General features: G+C 52.6%; 1 protein-coding gene across 2 annotated transcripts; it reads left to right on the forward strand.

The window, feature by feature from the left end:
* Positions 1 to 2031: 2031 nt before the first annotated feature.
* LOC119843730 (proline dehydrogenase 1, mitochondrial-like) lies at positions 2032 to 23317 on the forward strand. 2 transcript variants are annotated; one of them, XR_006275822.1, is made up of 15 exons: positions 2085 to 2409; positions 3122 to 3330; positions 10959 to 10993; positions 11572 to 11721; positions 12077 to 12141; positions 12858 to 12974; positions 14130 to 14209; positions 14834 to 14915; positions 17907 to 17999; positions 18390 to 18536; positions 18825 to 19000; positions 19085 to 19183; positions 19991 to 20079; positions 21530 to 21647; positions 22923 to 23059. XR_006275822.1 is itself a non-coding variant. In XM_038373511.2 (14 exons), exons 1-14 carry the CDS (start codon positions 2095 to 2097, stop codon positions 23111 to 23113), a joined length of 1848 nt encoding a protein of 615 aa, XP_038229439.2. In that variant the 5' UTR covers positions 2032 to 2094; the 3' UTR covers positions 23114 to 23317. The 2 variants fall into 2 exon arrangements, 1 of the variants encoding a protein (XP_038229439.2); XM_038373511.2 differs by lacking the exon at positions 21530 to 21647 and having other exon boundaries at positions 2032 to 2409; positions 22923 to 23317.
* Positions 23318 to 24273: the final 956 nt, after the last annotated feature.

The raw sequence follows: 24273 nt of genomic DNA on the forward strand, positions 1-24273 counted from the left end.
CGTTCTGTCATCTGCTACACTGAGAACAGTCTAGAGCCATCCTCTTTGGAACTCCTTTTCAGGGAGTTGAAAGCAGCTATCAAATCCCCCCTCATTCTTCTCTTCCGCAGACTAAACAATCCCAGTTCCCTCAGCCTCTCCTCATAAGTCATGTGTTCCAGCCCCCGAATCATTTTTGTTGCCCTCCGCTGGACTCTTTCCAGTTTTTCCACATCCTTCTTGTAGTGTGGGGCCCAAAACTGGACACAGTACTCCAGATGAGGCCTCACCAATGCCGAATAGAGGGGAATGATCACATCCCTCGATTTGCTGGCAATGCTCCTACTTATACAGCCCCAAATGCTGTTAGTCTTCTTGGCAACAAGGGCACACTGTTGATTCATATCCAGCTTCTCGTCCACTGTAACCCCTAGGTCCTTTTCTGGAGAACTGTTGCCTAGCCATTCGGTCTCTAGTCTGTAGCAGTGCATGGGATTCTTCCGTCCTAAGTGCAGGACTCTGCACTTGTCCTTGTTGAACTTCATCAGATTTCTTTAGGCCCCATCCTCTGATTGTCTAGGGCCCTTTGTATCCTATCCCTACCCTGCAGCGTATCTACCACTCTTCCCAGTTTAGTGTCATCTGCAAACTTGCTGAAGGTGCAATCCACACCATCCTCCATTCTCCATTAATGAAGATATTGAACAAAACCAGCCTCAGGACCGACCCTTGGGGCACTCCGCTTGATACCGGCTGCCAACTAGACATGGAGCCATTGATCACTACCTGTTGAGTCCGATGATCTAGCCAGCTTTCTATTCACCTTATAGTTCATTCATCCAGTCCATACCTTTTTAACTTGCTGGTAAGAATACTGTGGGAGACCGTATCAAAAGCTTTGCTAAAGTCAAGGTACAACACGTCCACTGCTTTCCCCTTAGCCACAGAGCCAGTTTTCTCATTATAGAAGGCAATTAGGTTAGTCAGGCATGACTTACCCTTGGTGAATCCATGCTGACTGTTCCTGATCACTTTCCTCTCCTCGAAGTGCTTCAAAATTGACTCCTTGAGGACCTGCTCCATGATTTTTCCAGGGACTGAGGTGAGGCTGACTGGCCTATAGTTCCCCGGATCCTCCTTCTTCCCTTTTTTAGTGATGGACACTACATTAGCCTTTTTCCAGTCATCTGGGACCTCGACTGATCGCCATGAGTTTTCAAAGATAATGGCCAATGGCTCTACAATCAGAAGACTAGGGTTGATTAAGGAAGGCAAAGCCATAGTGGGCATGTGTGGCTCTGCAACGGTCACACCTTTCCCAACAGCTGAAGGGGGACCAGGCAAGATCCTAGCTCACTGTGTTGTTCTTACAATGCGTGGCCATTGGATCCCAGACTCCCTGCAAATCCCTGGGCGCACCTACTTTCGTGCCCCATAATCCACTGAGGCGTTCACAGCCAGGGGAGATGGAAATGGAACTGCTCTTTGATTTCTCTGACACCATCAGGGGCCTTTAGTAGGTTCAGTTCTGAGGGGGCAGGTTAGGGTTTGGGGCACAGTCCCTAGGGGCAGGTTAAGGAGTGGGTTGGGCATAGTCACTAGGGGCAAAATAGGGTGGTTGGGTTACAGTCCCTAGGAGCAGGATGGGGGGTTGGGGTACAGTCCCTGGTGGCAGGATAGGGTGGGTTTGTGCCACCATCCTTAGGGGGGGCAGGTTAGGGGATTGGGTCACAGTCCCTAGGGGCAGGCTAGGACTGCTTCGGGACTAGGGTGAGCAGATAGCAAGTATGCAAATAGGTGGGGGGTTAATGGAGGGGAAATCGGTGCCTGTATCAGACAAAGAGAAAACACAGGGACTGGAAGGGAGGGGTCATGGAGTCCAGCCCCCACCCCCGAGGTGGGGCCCTTCATAACTCTGACAGTGGGTCCGGCTCTGCTTTGTCAGCGCACCAACAGGCGACAGGGGGCGCTGCAGGGAGGGGGCAGGGCTACACCCTAAGGGGGCGGGACGCTCCAGATAGTGGGCGGGGCGTGCCAGGGGCGGGGCGGGGCGGGGCCAGCGCTCCCTCTATTTAAACCGGCGCGGGCGGGCGGGCGCGGCCGGGCTCCTGCATCATGGCGAGCGGTGCGCGGCCGCTGATGGTCCGCGCCGCCTGCAGCCTGCGCTTCCCCCGCTGCCTCCGCTCCGCCGCCGCCGCCGCCCGCCAGGAGCAGCCGGGGGAAACGGCGCCGCCGCCTCCGCCCGAGCGGGGCTCGGCGCGCGGCGGGACCGGTCCGCGGGGGGCGCCCCGCGTGCCGCCGCTGCCGCCCGCTGTGCGCTTCGGGGACGCGCGGGAGGCGTTTCGCAGCAAGCGCAGCGCGGAGCTGGTGCGGGCTCTGGCGGTGCTGGGGCTGTGCACGGTGGAGCCGTTGGTGGCGCGGAGCCGGCAGGTGAGCGGGGCCCTGGGGCTCGGCTGCTACCCCGCGGGGGTTTGGGGAGCGGTCTGGGGCCGCGCATCTCCCGGCGCTCTGCAAAGCAAGGCGTGGGCGTCGGGGCAAGGCACAAAGCCTCAGTGACACCCACCCCTTCCCCGAGTCAGCTAGGGGACCCCGCGAGCCTGCCTGTGACTGATGCCTTCTGGCCTCCTTCCTGCCTTAGGCGCCGGCACCGGCATCGGGGTGTCTCTGGACGGGTGCTGGGAGCGGGGGTCTGGGGCGGACCGGCTCTGGGGTCAGGTGCTGCTAGGATCTCATCTTTGGTACGATTGTCAGGGTCTCACTGCCCTTCCCCTCCCCCCCCCCCCGCAGAGTGTGGTCCAGTGCCTGGAGCACGGACGGAGACCTGGGCTCCATCCCGGTGCTGCTACGGAATGGTTCCGGGACCTCGGGGACGATCATGTGCTTTCCCTCCTCTGTATAAATGGGGATGGTGATTTGGACCCTCTAAAGTGCTGTGGCAGGGCAGAGCTCTGGTGTGACCAGCACTGGCTGGACCCTGAGGTCCGACTAATCCATGGCCCTGCAGCTACTGGTGCATTTGGGTCTTGGCATTCCCAGAGCACCATTTCTAAGACTTAATGCAAAGTTGTTACCCCAGGTGTGGCGGGGCAAGAAGGTGCCTGCGCTGGGGAAAGCTGTCTTGCATGGGCTTTGTGTCTTGCAGCTGATGAACCTCAGCCAGAAGCTGCTGGGGCAGCAGCTGTTTGAGAAGCTGATGAAGATGACCTTCTATGGGCAGTTTGTGGCTGGCGAGGACCAAGAGGCCATCAAACCCCTGATCCAACGAAACCGTGCGTTTGGGGTGGGCTCGGTGCTGGACTATAGCGTGGAGGAGGATCTGATGCCGGAGGAGGCAGAGCGTAAGGAAATGGAGTAAGCATCTAAGCGCTTCTCACTTCTAGTTTGCAGATTGCAGGCAATTAAAAGCAAAGCTTTAGGCAACTTGTGCTGAGGGATGTAAATACACAACATGGCTAGTAGTGCCAGACCTCCCAAAGCTTGAGATCAGAACAGGGAACAACTTTGGGGAGCTTTTATGGCTCATGAGGGGAGCAAGAAAATAGAGCTTGGCTCTTCAAACCTCCTGGTGTACAAAGGTGTCCCAGGGAGTGCTGAGAGGGGGGCAGAGCTAGTGTGTGGGGTGAGATGAACTAGGCAGCTGGTTGTGCTCCAGTAGTGGGTGTAACCTAAGGGGGAACATCTGGTGAGGATTTTCCCTTTTTTTACCTGCCTCTGTTATTCCAGGGCTGCTGCTGGCACAGGAGAAGGAACGATCTGATAGTGTGAGTTAAGCTCCTTTTTTCAGGCCTTGTTGCTCAAGCAACCTAGTTATAAAAGGGAATGGCTGGAGCATGCTGAGCTTTCCTAGGGAATCACACCCCATAAAATGTGATATCCTAGTCTTGATTTGACTGCTTCTGTTCTGTCTTCTGGTCCCTTTGCTTTCCTTTCCTGGCCTTGCTTCAGGCTCATGACAGCTTCATCATATCCGTTCTCCCTCAAACTTACCTTAAGGTTAAGATTTGAGCTGGTGACTTGGGAGACAGTTTCAGGCTGTTACACGTTCACCATGGCCATTTCAAATCATTCGCTCATTCACACTGTAGTTTGTGCCGCATGGACGTGCTGACCTTGCCTTGCTGTTCTGGTCATGTTCTCCTCAGACTAGCCCATGTGTGAAAAGAGAACATACAGTTCAGATTTCTAGTTTCCCAGGTGCTGACACCGGTCTGCTTTGGCACCAAAAAGCCACCCATTCACCCCTGCCTCCAAAGAATAATGTAATTGGAAAATGCTCAGTGGCACCCCTCCTGGGACATCATCCCTCCTGCATGCCCTTTCTCAGAGACTGAAAGCATTTACATGTTTCTTTCCCAGTGGGGAGAAAGGGCCTCTTTTCTGGGGACCCAATTTGAGATGTCTTCAAAGGGTCTGATTTTTAAGAAGTGCTGAACACCCACCTTCTGTAAATTGGGTCCCTAAGCTGTCTTAGGTTGGATCCCCAAAATCACTGGTCCCTTGGAAATTCAGGGCCAGTGCATGTTGTGCTCAGTCAGGACCTGTGTGACCCGACGCTCTGACCTGTACATCCTTTTCAGACCCGGAGCCGCCTCTGCTGTGGGATCAGAGCTGTGTTTGGCAAAGCCGGGTTGTCTCTGGCCTGTGGTGCTGAATGGAACCTACACCAATATAGCATGTGCTTTGAACCCATGTGCACATGATCTGTCCTCCCCTCATGGAGGTGGGCTCAGTGCTGCTGAATCCTCAAGCCTGGCCTGGGGCAGTTTGCTATGACCTTGGTAGTGGGCGAGGACTAGATTACTGTGGAGCTCCTGCTGCAGTTGAAGGGAAATTGTCTTCTCTGCCTCCGCCTGCAAGTACCTGGGACAGAATGTGCCCTTTCAAACTTGCCAAGGGCTTGAGCTTCTTCCTGGTAATGCAATTGGTCAATAAGGCCCATCCCCTTCAGTTTGATTGGCTGTCATAGAGGCAGAGCCTTTAGGTAAGCACTGGAGCTGCCAAATTCTGTGCTGCTTCCCAGAAGGCTCGGCTTGACTGCCCCCTGCAGGCAGATCTCCTCGCCTGCCTGCCTCCGCCTGGGAGCTGGTGCAGGGATCCCTCTCCATCCTCTTGGAGGTGTCCTTGAGTTCTGCCCCAAAAGGACAATTTCTTGCAAGACTTGTGTCCCTAGATTCCTCCCAAGGTTTCTCTACGCTACAGGTTGCATCTGTATTGTCCCCCCTCGGGTATGAATAAGCCGCCCCCTCAGCAACGTAAGTTACACCGACCTAAGTGCCAGTATGGTCAGTGCTATGTTGTCAGGCGAGGTCTTGCAGAGGTGGATTTATTATGCTGACGGTGTTACCCGCACGCTCTAGGGCACCCACCTTTACCTAGTTCCTAGGGATCAAGGCGTACTCTTCTGTGGGTTTGCAGGACCTTTTTACCAGTGAAAGAGCCTTACACAGAAATTCTTAACCTCCCTCTGTTAACAATCACAGAGCAGAATACACATGCTAAGAATACAATGCTGTGCTTACCAATCCCAGTCATGCAGGCAGACTTTACCTGTTGGCCAGGCAAGATCGGTCTCAGCTGAGTTCTTGTTGCTGCATGTCTGGGTCATGCATAGGATTCTAGCAGCTCTGCTCTTGGGCTGTGTCTTGGAGGCAAGTTCTTCTTCCAGGTCTTTCTTTTCTTTTCCTTTTTTTGCCCAGCCAGTCTCCTTCTTGGAACCCAGTTTATATAGTGAAACTGGAGTCCTGCTTAGCTACACCTTAATCCAGGGATGGCCAACCTGAGCCTGAGAAGGAGCCAGAATTTACCAGTGTACATTGCCAAAGAGCCACAGTAATACGTCAGCAGCCCTCACATCAGCTCCCCCACCCTGCTCGCAGCGCCTCCCCCTCCCCACACAGCCAGATCAGCTGTTTTGTGGCATGCAGGAGGTTCTGGGGGGAGGGGGAAGGAGTGAGGGCATGACAGGCTCAGGGAACGGGGTGGAGTGGGGGCAGGGCCTGTGGCAGAGCCAGGGATTGAGCAGTGAACACCCCCCGGCACATTGGAAAGCTGGCACCTGTAGCTCCAGCCCCAGAGTTGGAGCCTATACGAAGAGCCGCATGTGGTTCCGGAGCCCCAGGTTGGCCTCCCCTGCCTTAACCAATAATTTTACTAAAGCGTTATGCAGTTCCTTGTCCAATGCTAACATATTGCAAAACAATTCTTTGCCTAATCATACCCCACCACCTTAGTTGATTTAAATCTTGCAAAATTAGTTATGCAACAGACAAAGAACCAGACAGATGAACAGGGAAGCAGGACAAAATAATGAAGTAGAGACTTCACAACCACAACTGTTGAGAAGTGATTCCTTGCCAGACAGAATACTATCAAACAAGTTTTCTTTAGACATCCTAAGATCTGTTTCTGTATCTGGTGTGGTGGGTACTATTAGTGCAGGAGCCTTCTGAACAGCTTGATATTACATTGTTTTAAAGTAATTTAGAGGGTAGCTGTGCCAGTGTTGGGCTTCTAGTGTAGACTAGAGGGTGCTTGTGTAAATCACTGAGTTGAAGTTGCCCTTATTTCCACTCTAAGCCCCTGTCTTCAGGCTATCAGAACTTTCTGAAACTTCATTTTTGGGTAAAAAGTGTCCAGCCTTGACCCCCGTAAAAATTCCTTTTTTGTAAGCTGGAGAAAAAAAATTCAGCTGCTTGAAAACAAGGATCAGTGGGTGAGGGAAGGGGAATACCTTGCCAGTCATTGAGACTACGCCTGCCCAGGCACACAGCAGAGCTGGCTGGGGCAGAAAGCTGAAGATGAGATGGTTCTCACTGCCAAGGACATCTTGAGTGTTCTGGTGAAATTTAGTTTTGATTTGGTAAAGCCATGACTTTTGACCGCCAATAAGCTGCACATACGCAGTGCACTTGGCACAGGGGTTTATGCTAAGTTGGTAATAGTTGTGCTCTCTCTGTACGTGTGGCTAAGTTGGGTGTACAGTGAAGAGTGTGATGGCAGAGGGAGCCCTGCTCTGCCCTGGAGCCCCACAGCTAAGGAAATTGATCTGTGTTTGCCAGCTGATAACTGTTAATCTCAATGCCCTTGCTGCTGTGGTGCTCAGGGCTAGACCAAGGCAAATGTTGTGGAGATATTTTTCATAAAATTCCATGCTAAATTTTTATCAGTTGACTGTGCCCATTCTTGCATCCTCTGTTTTGGAAAATGGGGAAATTGAGGCTCCAGCTATTCCCATAGAAACATTATGGCATAGTAGTCTGTGTTGGAGCAATAACGAAATGCTTTCTCCCCAGAGGAGCAGCTTCAGCTTCTTCCTCATCATGAGGCTTTCACCAAAGCAGAGTGGTCAGAATTAACCCTCCAGCCAAATCAGACTGCGTGTGGATAGTGTTTTGTAAACTGGGCTGTTTCTCTAGGCCTGGAGCCTGGGTTAGCTTTGAGTTCTGGCAGAGTTCTTGGTGCTGTGTAAGAGCCTGATTCACCATTCCCTTGTGCACTTATGCTACCAACCAGCCCCATTGCACTATCACACCCGCTGCACAAGGTGCAGGGCAATGGTTGGCTGAGCCCAGAGACAGCAGAAATAGTGTCCAGCAAGTCTGGGGATCCAGTGACTTCTGGAGTGCCCGTTAAACACGAGGTGGGCCTCACACAGGCGCAGCCACAGCATACTAATACTCATCTCCCGCCCCCCTCCTTGAGAACCACACAGCAATACCAGTGGCTGCCCATCATCCAGCTAGCTAGGAAGCTGCAGCTGTTCCTCTTGGTGGGAACCTAGTAACCCTGACTGTCACTCAGAAACTGGATGGCTGTAACTAGGAACATCAGTCCAGGCCACTTTAACTGTAGCCCATGTGTTTCACGGCAGCCCCAAGGCACGTGGCACCAGAATGCCACTCCAGGTTCAAGTCACTGGCTTGGTCCTAATCTCTAAAGCCTCTGCTGGGCTGTGACCAGGCCTTCAGAACACCTGGTTCTCGCTGTAACTCCAGAGACCACCGCCCTCATCATGGCCCAAACTCCAAAGCCAGCGTGATGCTCTTGGCCCTGAATCTGAGGCTCTTCCATGGTGGTCCCAGGCTATGGGTCACTGTGCCAAGTACAAAATACACTTTAGCTCTACCTCCTTCAGAGCTGAGCTGCCCATAGGAGTTCACAAATGGGGAAGGAATTGAACCACCATCAGCTGAGCCCTGGGAGATGAGAGGTGCTAGTATCAGGTGTGTAATTCCTCCAACCCCTGCCAGACCTCTGGGCTAGTCTCATCTTGTGTGTGCACGGAGCTGGCTGTTTTGATGCAGGGTGTGTTGGTGTCCCAGCAGGCTGCTTTGCACTCTATTAAAGGGGATGTCTTTTCCTCTTCTGACAAGGTTTATTCCCTTGTTGCTCCATCCCGTAAATTGCTGTAGGCAAATATTTAAGCAAGTCTGGGTTATCTGCTGTGATTTCTTTGCTGGCTGGGATTAACATTCCAAAAAGGAGGCTCTACACGGGAGCTCGTCTGTTTGTTCAGCTGGGAAAAGGCTTTTCTTCTTTTTGGCTTTATTAAAATGCAAAATTCCTTCTATGAATGCACAATTCTGACATACTTTAAAAACCCAGGCCAGGAACCAGAAAACCACACTGTATTATAATGCAAAAGGAATGCTGACCAGGTGGGCATGTCAACACATGAGTGCGCTCTCCCATATTAACAAACCAACAGGAAACTTCTTGCTGCTGTTCCAGTTTGCATTTTATTCAGCCTGGCACAGGGACACCAGGCGGGCCCGTTTCACTTCCTGCTACTTGGTCTCTAGCTGCACAGTTGCTCTTGAAAACCCCAAGGGCTGGGCTACACGGTGTACAGATTTGAAAGCACATAGTTAAACCAGTGCAACCTCTTAGTGTGGGCACAGTGACGCCTGCATTAAAGGTGCTTATTCTGCTAAATTTACAGCACTGAGCGTCTTGTATGGGGATCACTGCACCTGCACTACGGAGTTTCATGGCTTGAACTGTGTCAGTCTCTGAATTGGTACACAACTGGTCTAGGCTTGCCCTAGCAAAGCCTAGTGTCTGCACATTGAAAATTCCTTGTTTCTAGTGAAATTAAGAAATCCTCTTCACATATGGAATCTGGGGCCTGCCACCACTAGCATGTCCCTTGCCCAGCAGTACTCTGAGGACTGTGCCTTGCTGCATTACATGTCCCTTGCTCCCAGCTCTGTGGCTGCTCTCACCAGGCAGTACCTCTGTCTGTTAAATGCTGCCTCTTGACTTTTCTCTTTCAGCTTTCCCTTGGGGGGGGGGGGGTGAGGAGGGGCTGGTATTTGCAGCTTTCTGGGCTTGTTTGAATTGCTGGTGTTTCCTCCACTCACTGCCACGATCAGATTAATGCGCACCCGCAGAGGCAGGCAGGGTATTGCCTATACTGCATTCTCTCGGCTATGGCCAATGGCACTACTAAGACCAAGAGCAGAACGCTGAGTTTGGCAAGGGGGCCCCATGCTGCTGTGCTTGCTGCAATTGGATGGCTTTGTCGCTTGTTCATATGGAATTTCGTTCTGCTTCTAAACCAACCAGGACCCATTGCTGACCCCAGGCCCCATCAGTCCTGACCCCAGCTTCATGCTAAACCGATGAAGTGAGCTGTAGTTCACGAAAGCTTATGCTCTAATAAATTTTAGTCTCTAAGGTGCCATAAGTACTCCTTTCCTTTTTGCAAATACAGACTAACACGGCTGCTACTCTGAAACCATGCTAGACCTAGCCACTTGTTTATATGCTAATCTATGTTGCCTCTGGTTTAGAGGAGAGACTCAAATTAGCAGGAGGTAGTTTTGCATGAGGGTGGTCCCTCTCGCTGTCCCTATCAAAATCTGGCCAAAGGGTGCCTTCCAGCCTTGCTGACAGCTTGTGAAAGATTGTTTGCTGCATATGAGGGGACTTGCACTTTAAGAAAAACCTACTAAACTAAATACAAAAGATATTAATTAGGGCTGTCAAGCAATTGAAAAATTAATTGCAATAAGTCACACTGTTAAACAATAGAATACCATTTATTTAAATATTTTTGGATGTTTTCTACATTTTCAAATATATTTCAATTATAACACCAAATACAAAGTGTACAGTGCTCACTTTATATTTTTTTATTACAAATATTTGCACTGTAAAAAAAAAAAAAGATAGTATATTTCAAGTCACCTAATACAAATTCTGTAGTACAACCACGTTATAATGAAAGTTTAACTTACAAATGTAGAATTATGTACAAAACATAACTTCATTCAAAAATAAAACAATATAAAACTTTAGAATCTAAAAGTCCACTCATTACTACTTCAGTCAATTGCTCAGACAAACAAGTTTGTTTACATTTACGGGAGATGATGCTGCCTGCTTGTTGTTTACAGTGTCACCTGAAAGTGAGAATAGGGGTTCACATGACATTTTTGTAGCTCATGTCTCAAGATAGTTACATGGCAGATGCACTAAAGATTCATGTCCTTTCATGCTTCTACCACTATTCTAGAGGGCATGGAGACTGGGGCAAATTTGCTCTCCTCACCTGTGGCAGTTTCTCCACCCCAGAGCTGGCTGCCCCGTGGGGTGGGGTAGGAATCTCCGCTAACATTTTCCAAGGCACTGAAGGTCCCACTGATTTTTGTATGGCGGGGGGGAGTTACACATGACTGACTCCGATGGGCTTAGGCCCGAAGGAGGCTTTGGAAAATATCACCTTCCTCACCAGCAAAGTGCTCTGGCCCCGGAGGCGCTTGAGAGAAGCGCTTCTATGAACTCCATTGCCGGAGTGAAGAACAGGGAGGATGAGGGGCTTTTGGGGATCTGGCCAAACCCCAGTGGCCCTTTTGGTACAGGGAGCTGACCCGTGTGAAGCCAAGGGAGCTGGTTGGGAGGGGGGTGGACTGTAGTCCCAGGGGGGCTCCTGGACTGCCCTGGTGCCAGTCTCACCATCTGTTTCCTTCCTCTAGGTCCTGTACCTCTGCATCTGAGAAGGAGACAGGGGGTGAGTGATGCAACCGCTCCTCACACAGCCTAGTTGGATGCTAATCTATTGAGACTCTGGTCCAGATCATCCCCTCCCCAACATGCTCCAGGGCTCTGGCCCTCACCCTTCTGCAGGAAGGCCTGGGGCATGATGGCCAATGTACCTTGATCTGTTCGTAATCTGTGAAAACCCAGGCACAGACTGTGTGTTTAAAGTGCTCCGGGGGGGGGCCTCGGCTCATGGGGGGGTCTCATTGCTACAGAGCTAAGGTCCGGCAGCTGCTGAGTTCTCACATGGGTATTAAGACTGGAACATCTAATCTGCTCTTGTGCATAGCACAGGCCAGGGAATCCCACCCCATGAATCCTGCCTCCAGCCCATTGGCTTGTGGCTGAGCTAGAGCAGATCTTCTAGAAGGACCTCGATCCAATGAAAATCTAGCCCTGGGACTTTCTCCTAGGGCCTAAGAGATCCCCAGAGGCTTGGGCTGATGGGAATGGTAAGAGTAAGGGGGCTTATTCCAGGGACATGTGGGCTCTTTGCAATATCCCCCACTCCAGCCGTGTCTGCAGCACGCTCCCCGTACCTGTCCCCAGGTGCTGCCCAGAGAGAGAAGCAGTACCGTGCACATCGGGAGTTTGGGGACCGCCGGGACAAGGTCATCAGTGCCCGCACCTACTTCTACGCAGACGAAACAAAGTGTGACCAGCACATGGACACGTTCCTGCGCTGTATCGAGGCCTCAGGTAGGTGCCCTGCATGTGCCACCCCCAGAGTGCCCCTGTGTCTGCTGTGCCTGACTGTCCCTCTGGGAGCACCTGGCACTGTGCCCCTCCCTCAACAGGCTGCATAGTCACCCCAGGGCCATGGCTCTCCGGGTGCCCTCCTGCTGCAACGGTCAGCGCTGTGTGGCTTGCTGCAGAGGCCAGGGGCTGCTGCAGTCTCTGGAGGGTATCCAGCAGGGGCGAAGGACAGATCTGCCAGCTCAGATTGGCTTTCTAAATTCCTCCTCCCTCTTTGGATTCCCCTGGACTGCTTTCCTTTACTTGCCCTGGAGTTATGGATGCTGCAGCCACCTCAGCTCTCTCCTGCTTTGTTTAGGTAGCAGCTCTGAGGACAGCTTTTCGGCCATTAAGCTGACGGCTTTAGGAAGGCCTCAGTTCCTGGTGAGTGACTTTTGGTGCCAGGGCTCACACGATGGCAGAGAGAGGCAGGAAGGAGGGGTGTTCAGGCTGAGACAGGCTCTGGGAGTTATTTGGAGACTGTTCCAGGTGGGAGGAGCTGCCGAGGAGGTGGCTCTGGCGTGTGAAAGGGCGGTAGCCCCTAATGCTAGATGAGGGCTTTGGGACCAAATCTGCCTTGCTATGCTCATCGCAGGCAGCACCCCACCACTTGGGCTCAGTGCAGCGAGCTGGGTGCCAGGCAGGGTGGTCCCTCCCATCAGGTCCATGCCAGGCACATGCTTATGGATTGTGTCTGTCAGTGATGCTCAGTAGACTCCCTGGGGAGACCAGTGTCCTGGTCAGGGCAGCGGCTTGGGCCTTAGTCCATTCCTAGAGAGTCGGAGCTCCTATCTGATGTAGAAGGGCCTGAGCTTGCCTCTTGCTTTGAGGATGGAGATCTGGCTAAATGCTGGGCTATCTCACTGGGACCCCTGCCTAGTGTCAGCTTTAGGGGCCTTGATCTTTACTAGGAGGGGTCTGGGGTAGTGGGAGTGCCAGCACGGTCCTTTTTGGGGCCCAGCAGGCCAGTCCTGCTTACTTGGTGTGGCAGTGCGCCCAGCTGGGTGGATAGTGCCCCTAGGGTACAATCATGGTGGGGGGTCTGAGTCATCCCCGGTGGGGAGAGGAAGGGGAGCTCACCCTGTGGTCTGCTCCCCCAGCTGCAGTTCTCTGAGGTGCTGATGAAGTGGAGGAGGTTCTTTCACCAAATGGCAGCGGAGCAGGGCAAGGCTGGGCTGGCTGTGGTGGAGACCAAGCTGGAGGTGAAGAAGCTGCAGGTGAGCTGGGTGCAGCGCTCCCAAAGGAGCTGTCTTCCCCCCCTGCCTCATGGGCGTCTGTGTGTTCATGCCCTGGCTGCATCACCCTCCTGGGGGACTGTGCCCCCACATTTCTCTGGGGGGTTGTGAAATGCTTTGGGGCCTTGAATCAAAGCACTGGGGAGGGCTGAGTTGCTACAGAGAATTCTTTCCCAGGTGTGTGTCTGGTGGGTCTTGCCCATGTGCTCAGGGTCTAACTGATCACCATATCTGGGATCGAAGGAATTTTCCCTGAGGTCAGATTGGCAGAGACCCTGTGGTTTTTTTGCCTTCCCCTGCAGCATGGGGCATGGGTCACCTGCTGGCTTGAACTTGTGCAAATGCTGGATTGTTTGTAACTGGAAGTCTTTAGGCCCTGATTTGTGGACTTCAGTCACTCAGCCAGCAGTGAGGGGTCCATTACAGGAGTGGGTGATGGAGGTTCTGTGCCCTGCAATGTGCAGGACCTCAGACTCAATGTTCAGGATGGTCCCTTCTGGCCTTAAAGTCTGAGTCTGGGAGGAGCATTGTTCTGGTTCCATGCCCAGTGACCGAAAGAGCATGATGCAGCAGCCAGTATAAGCCATGCCCTGTCACTCCCTACTCAAGCAGGCTCATTTCTGTGCATTTCCCCCAGTCCTTCCCCTGGGCTGGAGTTGCGCTGTAATCCCCATTCCCCTTCATCGGTCGCAGTGCACTGTAAGTCTTTTGAGATTTATTGTTGCCCCTTCTAGGCAGAGCAATGCGGGGAGCCCCTCTTGTGCCGTACCTGTGAGGTCTGCCCCAGGTGCTGGTACATATGCCTGCATAGCTCCTGCACTAGCCCTCTTGCAGCCATGAGGCTAGCGCTCCCTTCTCTCCCAAGAGCTGGTCAGCAGCAGGGGAGAACCCCCAGGGAAGCTCCAAGTGGCTGTTTGGTACCATTGACCCTACGGCGGCTGTCTGCATCTCAGCCACTTGGGTGTGTGGTGTGCAGGGACTGGCACAGTCCAACCCCAGCCATCGTCTCGGAGCAGAGTCATGGCTCAGGGCAGAGTCTGGGCCTGCAGTGCAAAGGCAGCAGGGCTGCTGCTCACTGCAGCGTTTGGGGATAGCAGGTGGCAGCAGGGACTCTGACCTGCTCCTTTCTCATTGCAGGAGACCCTGGCAAACCTTGGGATTGCGACCAAAGCGGAGAGCCAGCACTGGTTCACGGGCGAGGACCTGGGCATGTCTGGGTGAGCTCCTTCCTGGGCCACAGCCAGCCTGACCCTCTGGTCTTCCTGGAACATGCTGCAGAGTGGGGAGGGGTGGGGGTGCTACAGAAAGGAGCATGAGAAGGGGTCCCAAAGGCTTCCATTTCAGCCAGTGAATGTACTGTCAGAGGGACTGGGGTAGGAGGTGGAGAGGGCAGCTTCCCAAATTCTAGAGCAATGGCTCAGGCCAGAGGTCCTGGGAGAGGCTGCCTTTCTCTGAGGCCAGGGAGCTGCAATGGGAAGGGGTAAAAAGTGGTGGTGGCCATGTTTGTTTTGGGCATTTTGAGGGGCGTGTTAGTTCTCGGAGCTGTAGCTGGCTCGGGTGGAAGTTTGCCTGGATAAGTACCCAGAGTTGCCATGCTGATCCTGCTGCTCTGCCAGGCTCCTGGTGACCAAGGAAAATCCCAGTGCTGGGATCTACACCCAGGGAGCTCTGCTGAAATCTTCCCCGGTTGGGTCAGGACAGGCAGCAGTGGGCTCTGGGTCACTGATCCATCCCAATTAGTAAGGAAGCTGCCGGTGCACCCCTTGGGGAGGCTGCTGGGGTTGGGGCCCAGTCTGGAGCTTGCTTGGAGTTGGCACTAACGAGAGTCTTTCTGGCTGCAGCACCATGGACTTGCTGGACTGGAACAGCCTGATTGACAGCCGAACAAAACTCTCCAAACTGCTGCTCATCCCAAACATGAAGGTGGGTGAGTGGCACTATTTTGGCCCAGAGAGAGGCCCCAAGGGAATCCTCCTGAGCAGTAGAGCTTGTCCCAGGTAATGGCACAGAACACTGCAGCTGGAGAGTTCCCTTGGTATCATACCTTCCGATGTCTTAGCCAGTCAGTTCTAAAACTCCCAAGTAACCGGGATCAGCCAGTCACATTGGAGGTGCTTCCTGTCAGGCACTTCATCCTGATACTCGTCTGATCCCTTGATTGGATCCCATTGCTTCTACGTACACTGTGCACCATAAAGAATTCTCTCCCCTTGCATCTGCACTCTTCAGCCCTGGGTTACCCTTTTTCTGAACCATCACATAGGGGTTGTGAGGGCTAAGAGTTTGGCCTTGTTGCATCCCCCCCATGCACTGGGCTGCAAGGACCTGCATTCCTGACCTCCCCTTAGTGGTCAATGTCATAGCACTAGCTGAGGAAATGCAGAATCAAGAGGGCCTGAGCTTGGGTCTTGGCAGGTAAGAGAAGTCAGACCTATTGTTAATGCATCATTGCAAGTTTGGGGTGTGCTGACTGGATGTGGAAGAGGAGCCACTGGGCAGGGCAAGCTGAACTTGGTAGAACTGAGCCATTCAGAAAATAATCCAAGAGGGAACTGTGTTGCCTAATCTATTGCTTAGGTCCGTTTGTTCCCCCCTTTACCACACTAGAATTCGGTAGGTTCTTGACCCAGGATCTGGTCTGGTATTATCAGAGTTCCTGCTTTAGGAGCCACAGGAAGTAGGATTGCAACACTCGTGCTTCAGCAATCACAGTTTCTAGTTTTATTAATACAGTTCAGAGCCACAACCCTCTAACCCTGTGAGGCAGCTAGAGATAATGGAGGGAGCTGAGCATCCATCGACTCTTGCCATCCTTTGAAAAACAGCCTCACCTTCCTCCTCACCATCCTCAAGAGACACATCTCAAGGCACACAAGCTGGGATACAACTTGTGTTGTACCAACATCACTAGGCCAAATGCATATTCAGGAGGGGTTTCAGCCCCTTTTCCTTCTTGGCAGTTCCTCCCCCTACTAATGTTGGGGTGCCCTTCTTCCATAGGCTTTTACTTCAAGCTCATTAGCATAGATGTCAGATAGTTCCCATGACATTCTTGGGGTCAGACATCTGCTGATGTCCCTGACTAAAAATATCCCAAGCTGGTATCAACTAGCAAGTCATGGTTACAGCAGTTTAGTCCCTACAGCATTCTGCCTTGTGCATCTTATGATCTAGGGTCACTCCTGGTTAGCTACTCCTGTTAAGGCTTTGGGGGCCTTGGGCTTTGATAAGTTTACCTAAGCTACTGTCTTACAGTTGTTGAGGCTTATAAGCTCATTGCATTACTGCCTTAACTTACACCTGTGCCTCCCCTAGCACACTGAGCCTTTGGAGGTGAGGGGAGATGAACACAACCCTGTTTCATTGTGGAGTAGCTGAATTAAGGTTGTCTGCAAATGAAAAGGCCACAGACCTAGGACATGGCGGTGGGGTGCTCACAGCCAGGAGCTATCTGAGAGGCACTCTGCTTGCCTGTTATGGGCACTTGGACTGCTATTTGATGAGTTTATGGCTAAGCCAAGACATGAATTTGGGGCAAGGCAGAAGTGAAGAAAGGGCCTTACAAGGAGGGGACATGGATGTAGGTGTCTTCTGCATTGAAGTGATGCTCAGGTGGCAATCAGAAGCTGGTAGCGGGAGGGAGGGGTGACGGCGTGAGGCACCTGTCAATACTCCGTGCCAGTGTGAGTGATGGTAGAATGTTGCTAGCTGCCACATGGGTAGGAGTAAAGCCGGCAGCAGGGCCCTTGTCTTCAGATGGTAGTAACAGGATGAAATGGCCTTGGTTGATGCCTGGCTGGGCTCTGAGGACAGAACTTGAACTGAATGGGGGAGATGATTTGTCAGATGCACATGGTGGAGCTCCTTTAACACCAGTGTATGCAAGTGAACTCCCAGGCTAAGCAGAGCCCTGCATGGGAGCAGCTCTGTGGGGAGGGGTGGCTAGACTCCATCTGCCCTGGATGGGGAAAGACTCCAGGGTCCTCTGTCTGAGGCATTCCTGCCTCTTGGGGATCCAGCTCCAGCAGTTCAGAGCTGTAGCAGCGCTGCAGCACCCCCTCATGGCTGAGCTGGGCCCTGCAGGTGTCAGCAGCCGAGCTGTGCTCTAATCTGCTCTTTCCAGACAAGAAGGCGGGGTGGGGAGGGGAGACAAGCCTGGGCATCCACTTCAATCCCACCTCTGCACAGCCCAGTGCTGCCGTGCTGGCCTGAGCAGAGAAATGGGTTGGACTCTCACCAGGCTGTCTCAGCCAGGCCTGTCAGTGGAGCCATTCCCCTGGCATGGAACTAGGGGAAGTTCTGGACTAAGGGCACAAGCGTTCTCCTCTCTCAAACAGCTTCTTGGGGGGGCTCCTCAGATAGAAGGGCTCCATCCTGCTTCCCAGGCCCTGCCGGGCCAGCAGCTGCCATGACCCCAGGCACCTAACCCTCTACACCAGGGGTTCACAAACTGGGTGTCACACTCAGAGGCTTGCTATGTGAAAGGGGTCACCAATACAAAAATTTGAGAACCACTGCTCTATAGCCCTTCTATAACATCTGGGGAGCAGCAGCTCTGGCTCCCAGTCTAAGGTGGCAGGTGCACAGGGTTGGTGAATGGGGCTGGGGGGCTGCCCCTTAGTCTGGAACATGCTGGTACTTCTACTCCTTGGAACCTGATCCCAGCTGGGCCCCCCCCACACTTGTGTGCTGAACTCTGCATCAAATGCTTGTCCCATGTGCCTGCACCCTACGTGTGTAAATGGGGAGGGAGTGAATAGCTGCATGGGCTGTCAGGGTTAGCGCTTGTCCAGATGCCTTGTGCCATGTCCTGCTCTGCACCTTGGGTGAGGGAGGGAAGGCTTGTGGTCTATAATGTCCAAGCGGTGGCCACGGAGGCATAGCACTGAGGCTGTCAGGTGCTTCTCCTTTCAGACCGGCCAGTTGGAGCCCCTGCTCTCGCGCTTCACTGAAGAGGAGGACCTGCAGATGAAGCGAATGCTGCAGAGGATGGATGTCTTGGCCACGGTTAGGAGCAGCCCTTCCTGGACTGTCATGGGGGTCTTGGTGGGAAGTTTCCAAGCCGGGGTGGGGTAGAGTGGGCCCTGACCTCAGGGTAAAGGAGATGGACCTGCTCACCCATGACCCAGCATGGCCTCGGTGCCAGAAACGTTTTGGGTAAGCCCCAGATTGCAAGCCCTGCTCTCTGTGGCCTGTTTGCTGCTGTGCTAGGGTCACAGGGCTCTTCTAGCAGGTGTTCCCTGGAGGCACTGGCCTGCAGGTGAGAGTGCTGCCATCTGCAGGACCCCGGCAGTACTACACACAGCAGTGGGCTCAGCATTGGCCCTGCAGACTCCACCTGGGCAGAACCTATTCACTGCTTGTGGCCTGACCTGAGGTGTGTCCTTCCCCTTGCAGAGAGCCCTGGAGCTGGGAGTGAGGCTGATGGTGGACGCTGAGCAGACCTACTTCCAGCCAGCCATCAGCCGGCTCACCCTGGAGATGCAGCGCAAGTTCAACATGGAAAAGGCAGTCATATTTAACACCTTCCAGTGCTACCTGAAGGTGAGGGTCTGGCCAGTGCCACAAGCGGGCAGGGGATCTAGGGCCCAGCAGTATGCGGGGTGCAGTCTGCATGCCTGAAGGGCCCCGGATGCAGTGGTGATGGCAGTGCTCCAAGCAGTGGTGGCAGCTAATGGGGTGGAGATGGGTCATGCTGCAGGAGGGGGTGCTTCAATGCCAGTTTGTGCCAGCAGCCCAATCTCAGGGCAGAACCACTCCAGGAGCAGGCTTGGTGACTTGCTCCCCAGACAGCATTTCAGTGGATGTCACCGCTCCGTCTTTCCACTGCAGGAGGCATACGACAACGTGACGATGGATGTGGAGCTCTCTCGCCGCGAGGGCTGGCATTTTGGGGCCAAGCTGGTCAGAGGGGCGTACATGGAGCAAGAGCAGGCTCGAGCTGCCCAAGTCGGCTACGAGGATCTCCTCAACCCTACGTATGAAGAGACCAGCGAGATGTACAAGAGGTAGGAGGGCCAGAGCTGGGATGCCAGGGTGAGGAGGTGGTGCCCTGGGCACTTCCCTGGGCCCACGTGTGATCTGTCCTGCAGGTGCCTGGACTACGTTCTTGAGGAGATCAAATACAGCCAGAAAGTCAGTATGATGGTGGCATCACACAACGAGGACACGGTGAAGTTCGTCCTTTGCAGGTAGGGCACTGATGTGGCAGCATGGCAAGAGCTGTGGATGCCAGGCCTCAAATAGCAGTGGGAGACAGAGCTGCAGCAGAGCAGCTGTGTGGGAGCCTAGGGTGGGGCTAGCAGGGGCTGCTGCAAGAAGGGATTCAGGGGTGGCAGTAGAACTGTGTGGGTGACATTTGCACAGCATCTGTCACCCACTAGGAACAGTGGCTGGCCATAGCTGGAGAAAGAGGCTGGAAGGGAGAGGGCTTGTGCATTGTCTGGAATTGAATTCGTGTACTTTCCTGTTTCGTTAGGAGAATAGCCCCAGGGCTTCAATTGAATTGGGACCCTTGGGTGTCTGGCAAATAGGAGATCAGATGCTGGCAGAAGCTGCTTTCAGGAATGGACTTTACTTCCTTACTCTGTGGTGACCTTTCTGGCCTGCAGGTGTAAATGTGTTCGCTCAGACCAGTGCTGAATGCCAGACTCCTGGGTTTTTATATCAGTTCCCACTGAAGGCCAGTGGCCTGACAAAGATATGCTAGGGCTGTAAACTGTTAGATGCAGCACTGTGTGCTGGGCAAGGGCATGCAGTGATTCCAGGGAAGAGCTGTGCCAGGCACTCTGAGGGGACGGGCACTAGTTACCCAACTCTGCTGTGCTTCTCTTGCAGTCTACTTTTTTACTCTATGGGAAGTTAATTTAGGCCTGTGGGCAGTAGATTTCTGGAAAAGGAGCAGGATTCTCGTGGGCCCTCCAGCTCACTGTCAGTCCTTCCAGTGTAGTGTTTCCTGCTGGGCATCTCCTGGTGTGACTCTGGTGATTCCATTACAGAATGGCAGAGCTTGGTATTCATCCCTCTGAGAAAAAGGTGTACTTTGGGCAGTTGCTGGGCATGTGTGACCAGATCACCTTCCCTCTGGGTAAGTGTCTGGTGTATTCCTCTGGGCGCCCAAGATGGGGAAGGGGTTGCTGTGCTCTTTTCAGTCAGTAAGTAGAGATCCATCTGGCTGATTTTCTTTTTTTTTAAAAAGAGCCTTGAACAAGATCTCTCATGCATGATTACTAGAGACGAGTCATGAGGTAGGAGGCTAGGTGTTATCATAGATCAGAAACTAGCTGAGAGGACAAAACAGGAGGAATACATCGCTTTTGTCATGGCAAAAAGTTAAGAGCAGGTGCCAGAAGGCTGCGCATAAGGAGCAGGGTTTAATGATCTGGGAAAGGGACGAGTAGTGAAGTGATGCAATTGGCAGAGGATGCAACTTAGGTTAGTTAAGTCAAACATGGGCACGGCAGCACTTCCGAGGGGCCTAGCCAGGCAAGAGGGCAGTTCAATGCTGAGCAGTGCAGGAGAGGACACAATTAATAACTTGTGCACCTTGCCACATTGTAACTGTGTGAACTCAGGACAGGGACTGGCACGTGTAGCCTGCTCACTGAAGATCTGCTCACTGCATGGCTGTGGTCAAATCAAACAAACAAGATGTTAAGGTGCATAAGAAACAGGATGGAGAATATAGTCGTAATGCTATTCTACAAATCAGTGGTTGGCGCACATCTGGATCCTGTGTACTGTACCTTTCACCCTATCTCAAAGGATATTGCACAATTAGAGGGGACACAGAGACAAGTGACAATGACCAGAGGCAGGAAAAACTCTTGGATGAAGAGATGGAGAAGACCGGCACTGGTCTCCTTTAGAATAGAATATCAGGGTTGGAAGGGACCTCGGGAGATCATCTAGTCCAACCCCCTGCTCAAAGCAGGACCAGTCCCCCAATTTTTGCCACAGAACCCTAAATGGCCCCCTCAAGGATTGAACTCCCAACCCTGGGTTTAGCAGACCAATGTTCAAACCACTGAGCTATCCCTCCCCCACTTTCTTTGAAAGGAGATACATAAGACATATGATAGAAGTATATAAAATGGCTGATCTAGAGAAGGGAGATCATGTGCTTGTCCTCTGTCTTAGCACAAGAGCAAGGAACATCCAGTGACATTGGAAGGTGAAAAATTCAAAGAATAGAAACATTTTTTCATTCTAGATGTAACGAGACTGTGGAACTCACTGGCACAGTGTATTATTAAGGCAGAGAACTAGCCACATTCAAAGGCTATTGGACACTTCTATGGGTAACAAATAGCCCAAGGAGTTAAATTCAATTTTAAAAAGCTCAAGAAAAGACATCAACCCTCCTGCTTCTGGGTTGGAGCCCACTAACTACTGGAGGTCAGGAGGGGACTCCCCTGGGGCAGGTGACTATCCTATCACTACCTATTGTGAGGTGTGTTGCACCTTGCCCTGAAGCAGGATACTGGCCTAGTGGGCCATAGCGCTGACCCAGTCTGGTAATACCTGTGTGCACACAGGCCTGGCTGCAGGAGCTCTGATGCACCTTCACGGTGGACCCGCTGGCTGCTCTTAGTCACTAAGGCTTGTGGGACAACTGGAAGAGCTGAGTGAAGTGGTTTCTTCTCCTTGGCCTGTGTAAGTAGCCATGGCATCAGATCCCATCCTCCACAGAAGTCTTCCCACATATTCTGCTGACGCATGTTAGCACTTGCCGGCATTCCTCTGCTATGCCAAGAGGGAAGGGGTGGAAACATGTGCATGATGCTGTAGCTACTGTGGAACTAAATTGACATGGGAATGTCGTGTGGGTGGAGTTGTTGTGTGGTCTGCCTGTGGCACTGTGCTGAGCTGCCCAGTGCTGCCCCACCCTTGCTTTAGTGACTCCTAGGACATCACTGTTCTAGCTGCCTGGACTGGCGCGGATGAGGAGTGCCGAGGCACTCAGTAACTGTTCACATGCCTGTCACTAGTGCAATGGCGGTGCTGGGCTGTTACTCCTCACCCCGCTGGAGTCACAGCAGTTTCCATGGCAAGCTGAGGGTGGCTTGGCCTTTCCAGTCTCCTTCAGCCAAGTCACTGGCCCGCTGGCTGAAAAAGACCATGTTTATGTCATAACTTGAGTATTTTTGGTTGAGTGCTTCTTGAATTGGCCCAACCCTCCCTGCTTCTGGGGTTTCCCACTGTTTCCTCCTGTGACACCAGCCACTTCTCTCTATCTTCCCCAAGCTCAAGGAAATTCCCAGTTCTCCCCCACCCCTGCCTTTTTCAAGGGGATCCTTTTTTTAAGGGGATCTTATCTGCCTCTCAGGACTACTGCTGAATGTTTCAGACATGTTCTTTATGGCTCATCTTCCTCATCTCTGCTTCTTGGGAGAGTCACTTAGGTTCAGACTGGAGTCTGAACCTTTCTCTCTTGAGTCCCTTTGTTGGTACCTTCAGAGCATTTCCAGAATTGTCCCTCCGCCCCGTAGCACCTTAGGGCTGCTCTTGCTCCTCACTGCACCCCGTCTTAGTCTGCAGATCTCTACTTGAAGCATGAAAGGGTTCAATGTGCCGCAGTCACACTGAAGTAAACATGGTGGGGTGTAACAAAGGAATGAGAAGAAATGGTGTTAGCAGATTATGTAGGGTGACTTTTTTCTGTTGGGCTGGGGAAGTGCTGCCTTGAGGTCAGGTGCAAATTCCTTTGCTTGAGACATTAAAATGAGTGCTCTCTGAGAAAGGTTTCCAGAGGCCACAGAGGTGGTCTAGAATCATTTTCCAGATGCAATTCTAAAGTCTTGCTCTGGGAGGCCAGATCCTGAGCTGCTGTGAACTGGTATCTCAGCAGTCGATGGAGTGGGATTGATTTGCACTAGCAGAGATTCATGCCCACTGTATCCTGTAAGTTACCTTGATTTCTCTCCTCAGGGCAAGCAGGTTATCCAGTCTACAAATATGTTCCCTACGGCCCTGTGAACAAAGTGTTGCCATACCTGTCCAGAAGGGCTCTTGAAAACAGGGGCTTCATGAAGAGAGCCAAACGCGAGAGGCAGCTCCTCTGGAGTGAGTTGAAGAGAAGACTGATCACTGGCAGCCTTTTCTGTAATCCAAGCCACTAACCTGCCTGCCTTGGGCTGGGATATAGAAGTAGAACTGCTGTCATGCGGCAGCAAATATCCCAGACTGGCAGACCTAGTGGCTTTTTAATAGAACTGCTGCTGTTTTTCTCCAACTACCCTTCTCCACCAATCTTGGTCCTCTGCAAAGACACTCTCTAGTGCATTAATATCTGACCTGAATCTCCAATAAACATCTCGGCTGCAGGCCCATGTCACTGCCCCTGCTGTAGGATGGTTCAGCAGCAGCTGTTTCCTTAAGGATGGCGTCGTGCAGTTAAATGTTGTCCTAGGCCACCATTGCCTCTCTGGGATTTAATACAACTGCAGCATGGCCCCTAGTTAAAGGCAGGGTTTTGGGGGGAGAGCAGCCACAGGTGTAAAACAGTGGGAGACTTGATCATGTCACTGCAAGTCATAGCCATCTGCTTGTGACTCCATCCATCTTCCTGGTGCTGGCACGATCACATTCCTGGCTCCTAGGAGGATGGATGGCATGCCCCGGGGTCAAAGGTTAAGTCATCAGAAAGCAGTTGTAGCTTGGCACCCCCACTAGCTCCCCAGGGTGGGGTGAGGATGGTGAGAGCTGGGTGTTCATACTATAGTGGGAGGTTCCATCCAGGCAGCTCTGTGGCCTGCACATTGCTAAGGGTTACTTAAATCTTGAATTGTGTCCTCACCTGGGGGGAGTGTCCCTGGTTTACAGATAGGGAAACTGAGGCATGCAATGATTGTGACTGGTCTGAGCTCACATGGGAAGGAAGTCTATTAGAGCCAGGAATGGTTCTCAGGCTAGTGCCTTCATCACACCCTTTCCTCCCCAGGCTGGGCCAGCCTAGCTGTCTAAGGTGGGTTGGGGATTAAGCTGAGGGTGGATTTTGCTCTGTGAGTGGCGTGACGGAGGTCGTAGATCACTAATGTGCAGATTCTTTATTGAAGAGCCTGAGCTGGATTCCCTCTGCCAGCTGGGCCAGGGCACTCTCTAGCTGTTCCCAGGCTGTGAAGTGCTGTCACAGCCCAGCTGCCTTCAGGGGATGGAACTCCAGTAGATGACACTTACAAAGCCACCTCTGTGCCCTCACCAGCCAAAGCCTGTAGCCCTGGCACTTGATGCTGGTCACTAGAGCAGAGGGCCTGCCTAGCTGATGGAATGGGTAGGGTGG

Source organism: Dermochelys coriacea, chromosome 15, assembly GCF_009764565.3.
Source record: "Dermochelys coriacea isolate rDerCor1 chromosome 15, rDerCor1.pri.v4, whole genome shotgun sequence".
NCBI classification, from domain to species: domain Eukaryota; kingdom Metazoa; phylum Chordata; order Testudines; family Dermochelyidae; genus Dermochelys; species Dermochelys coriacea.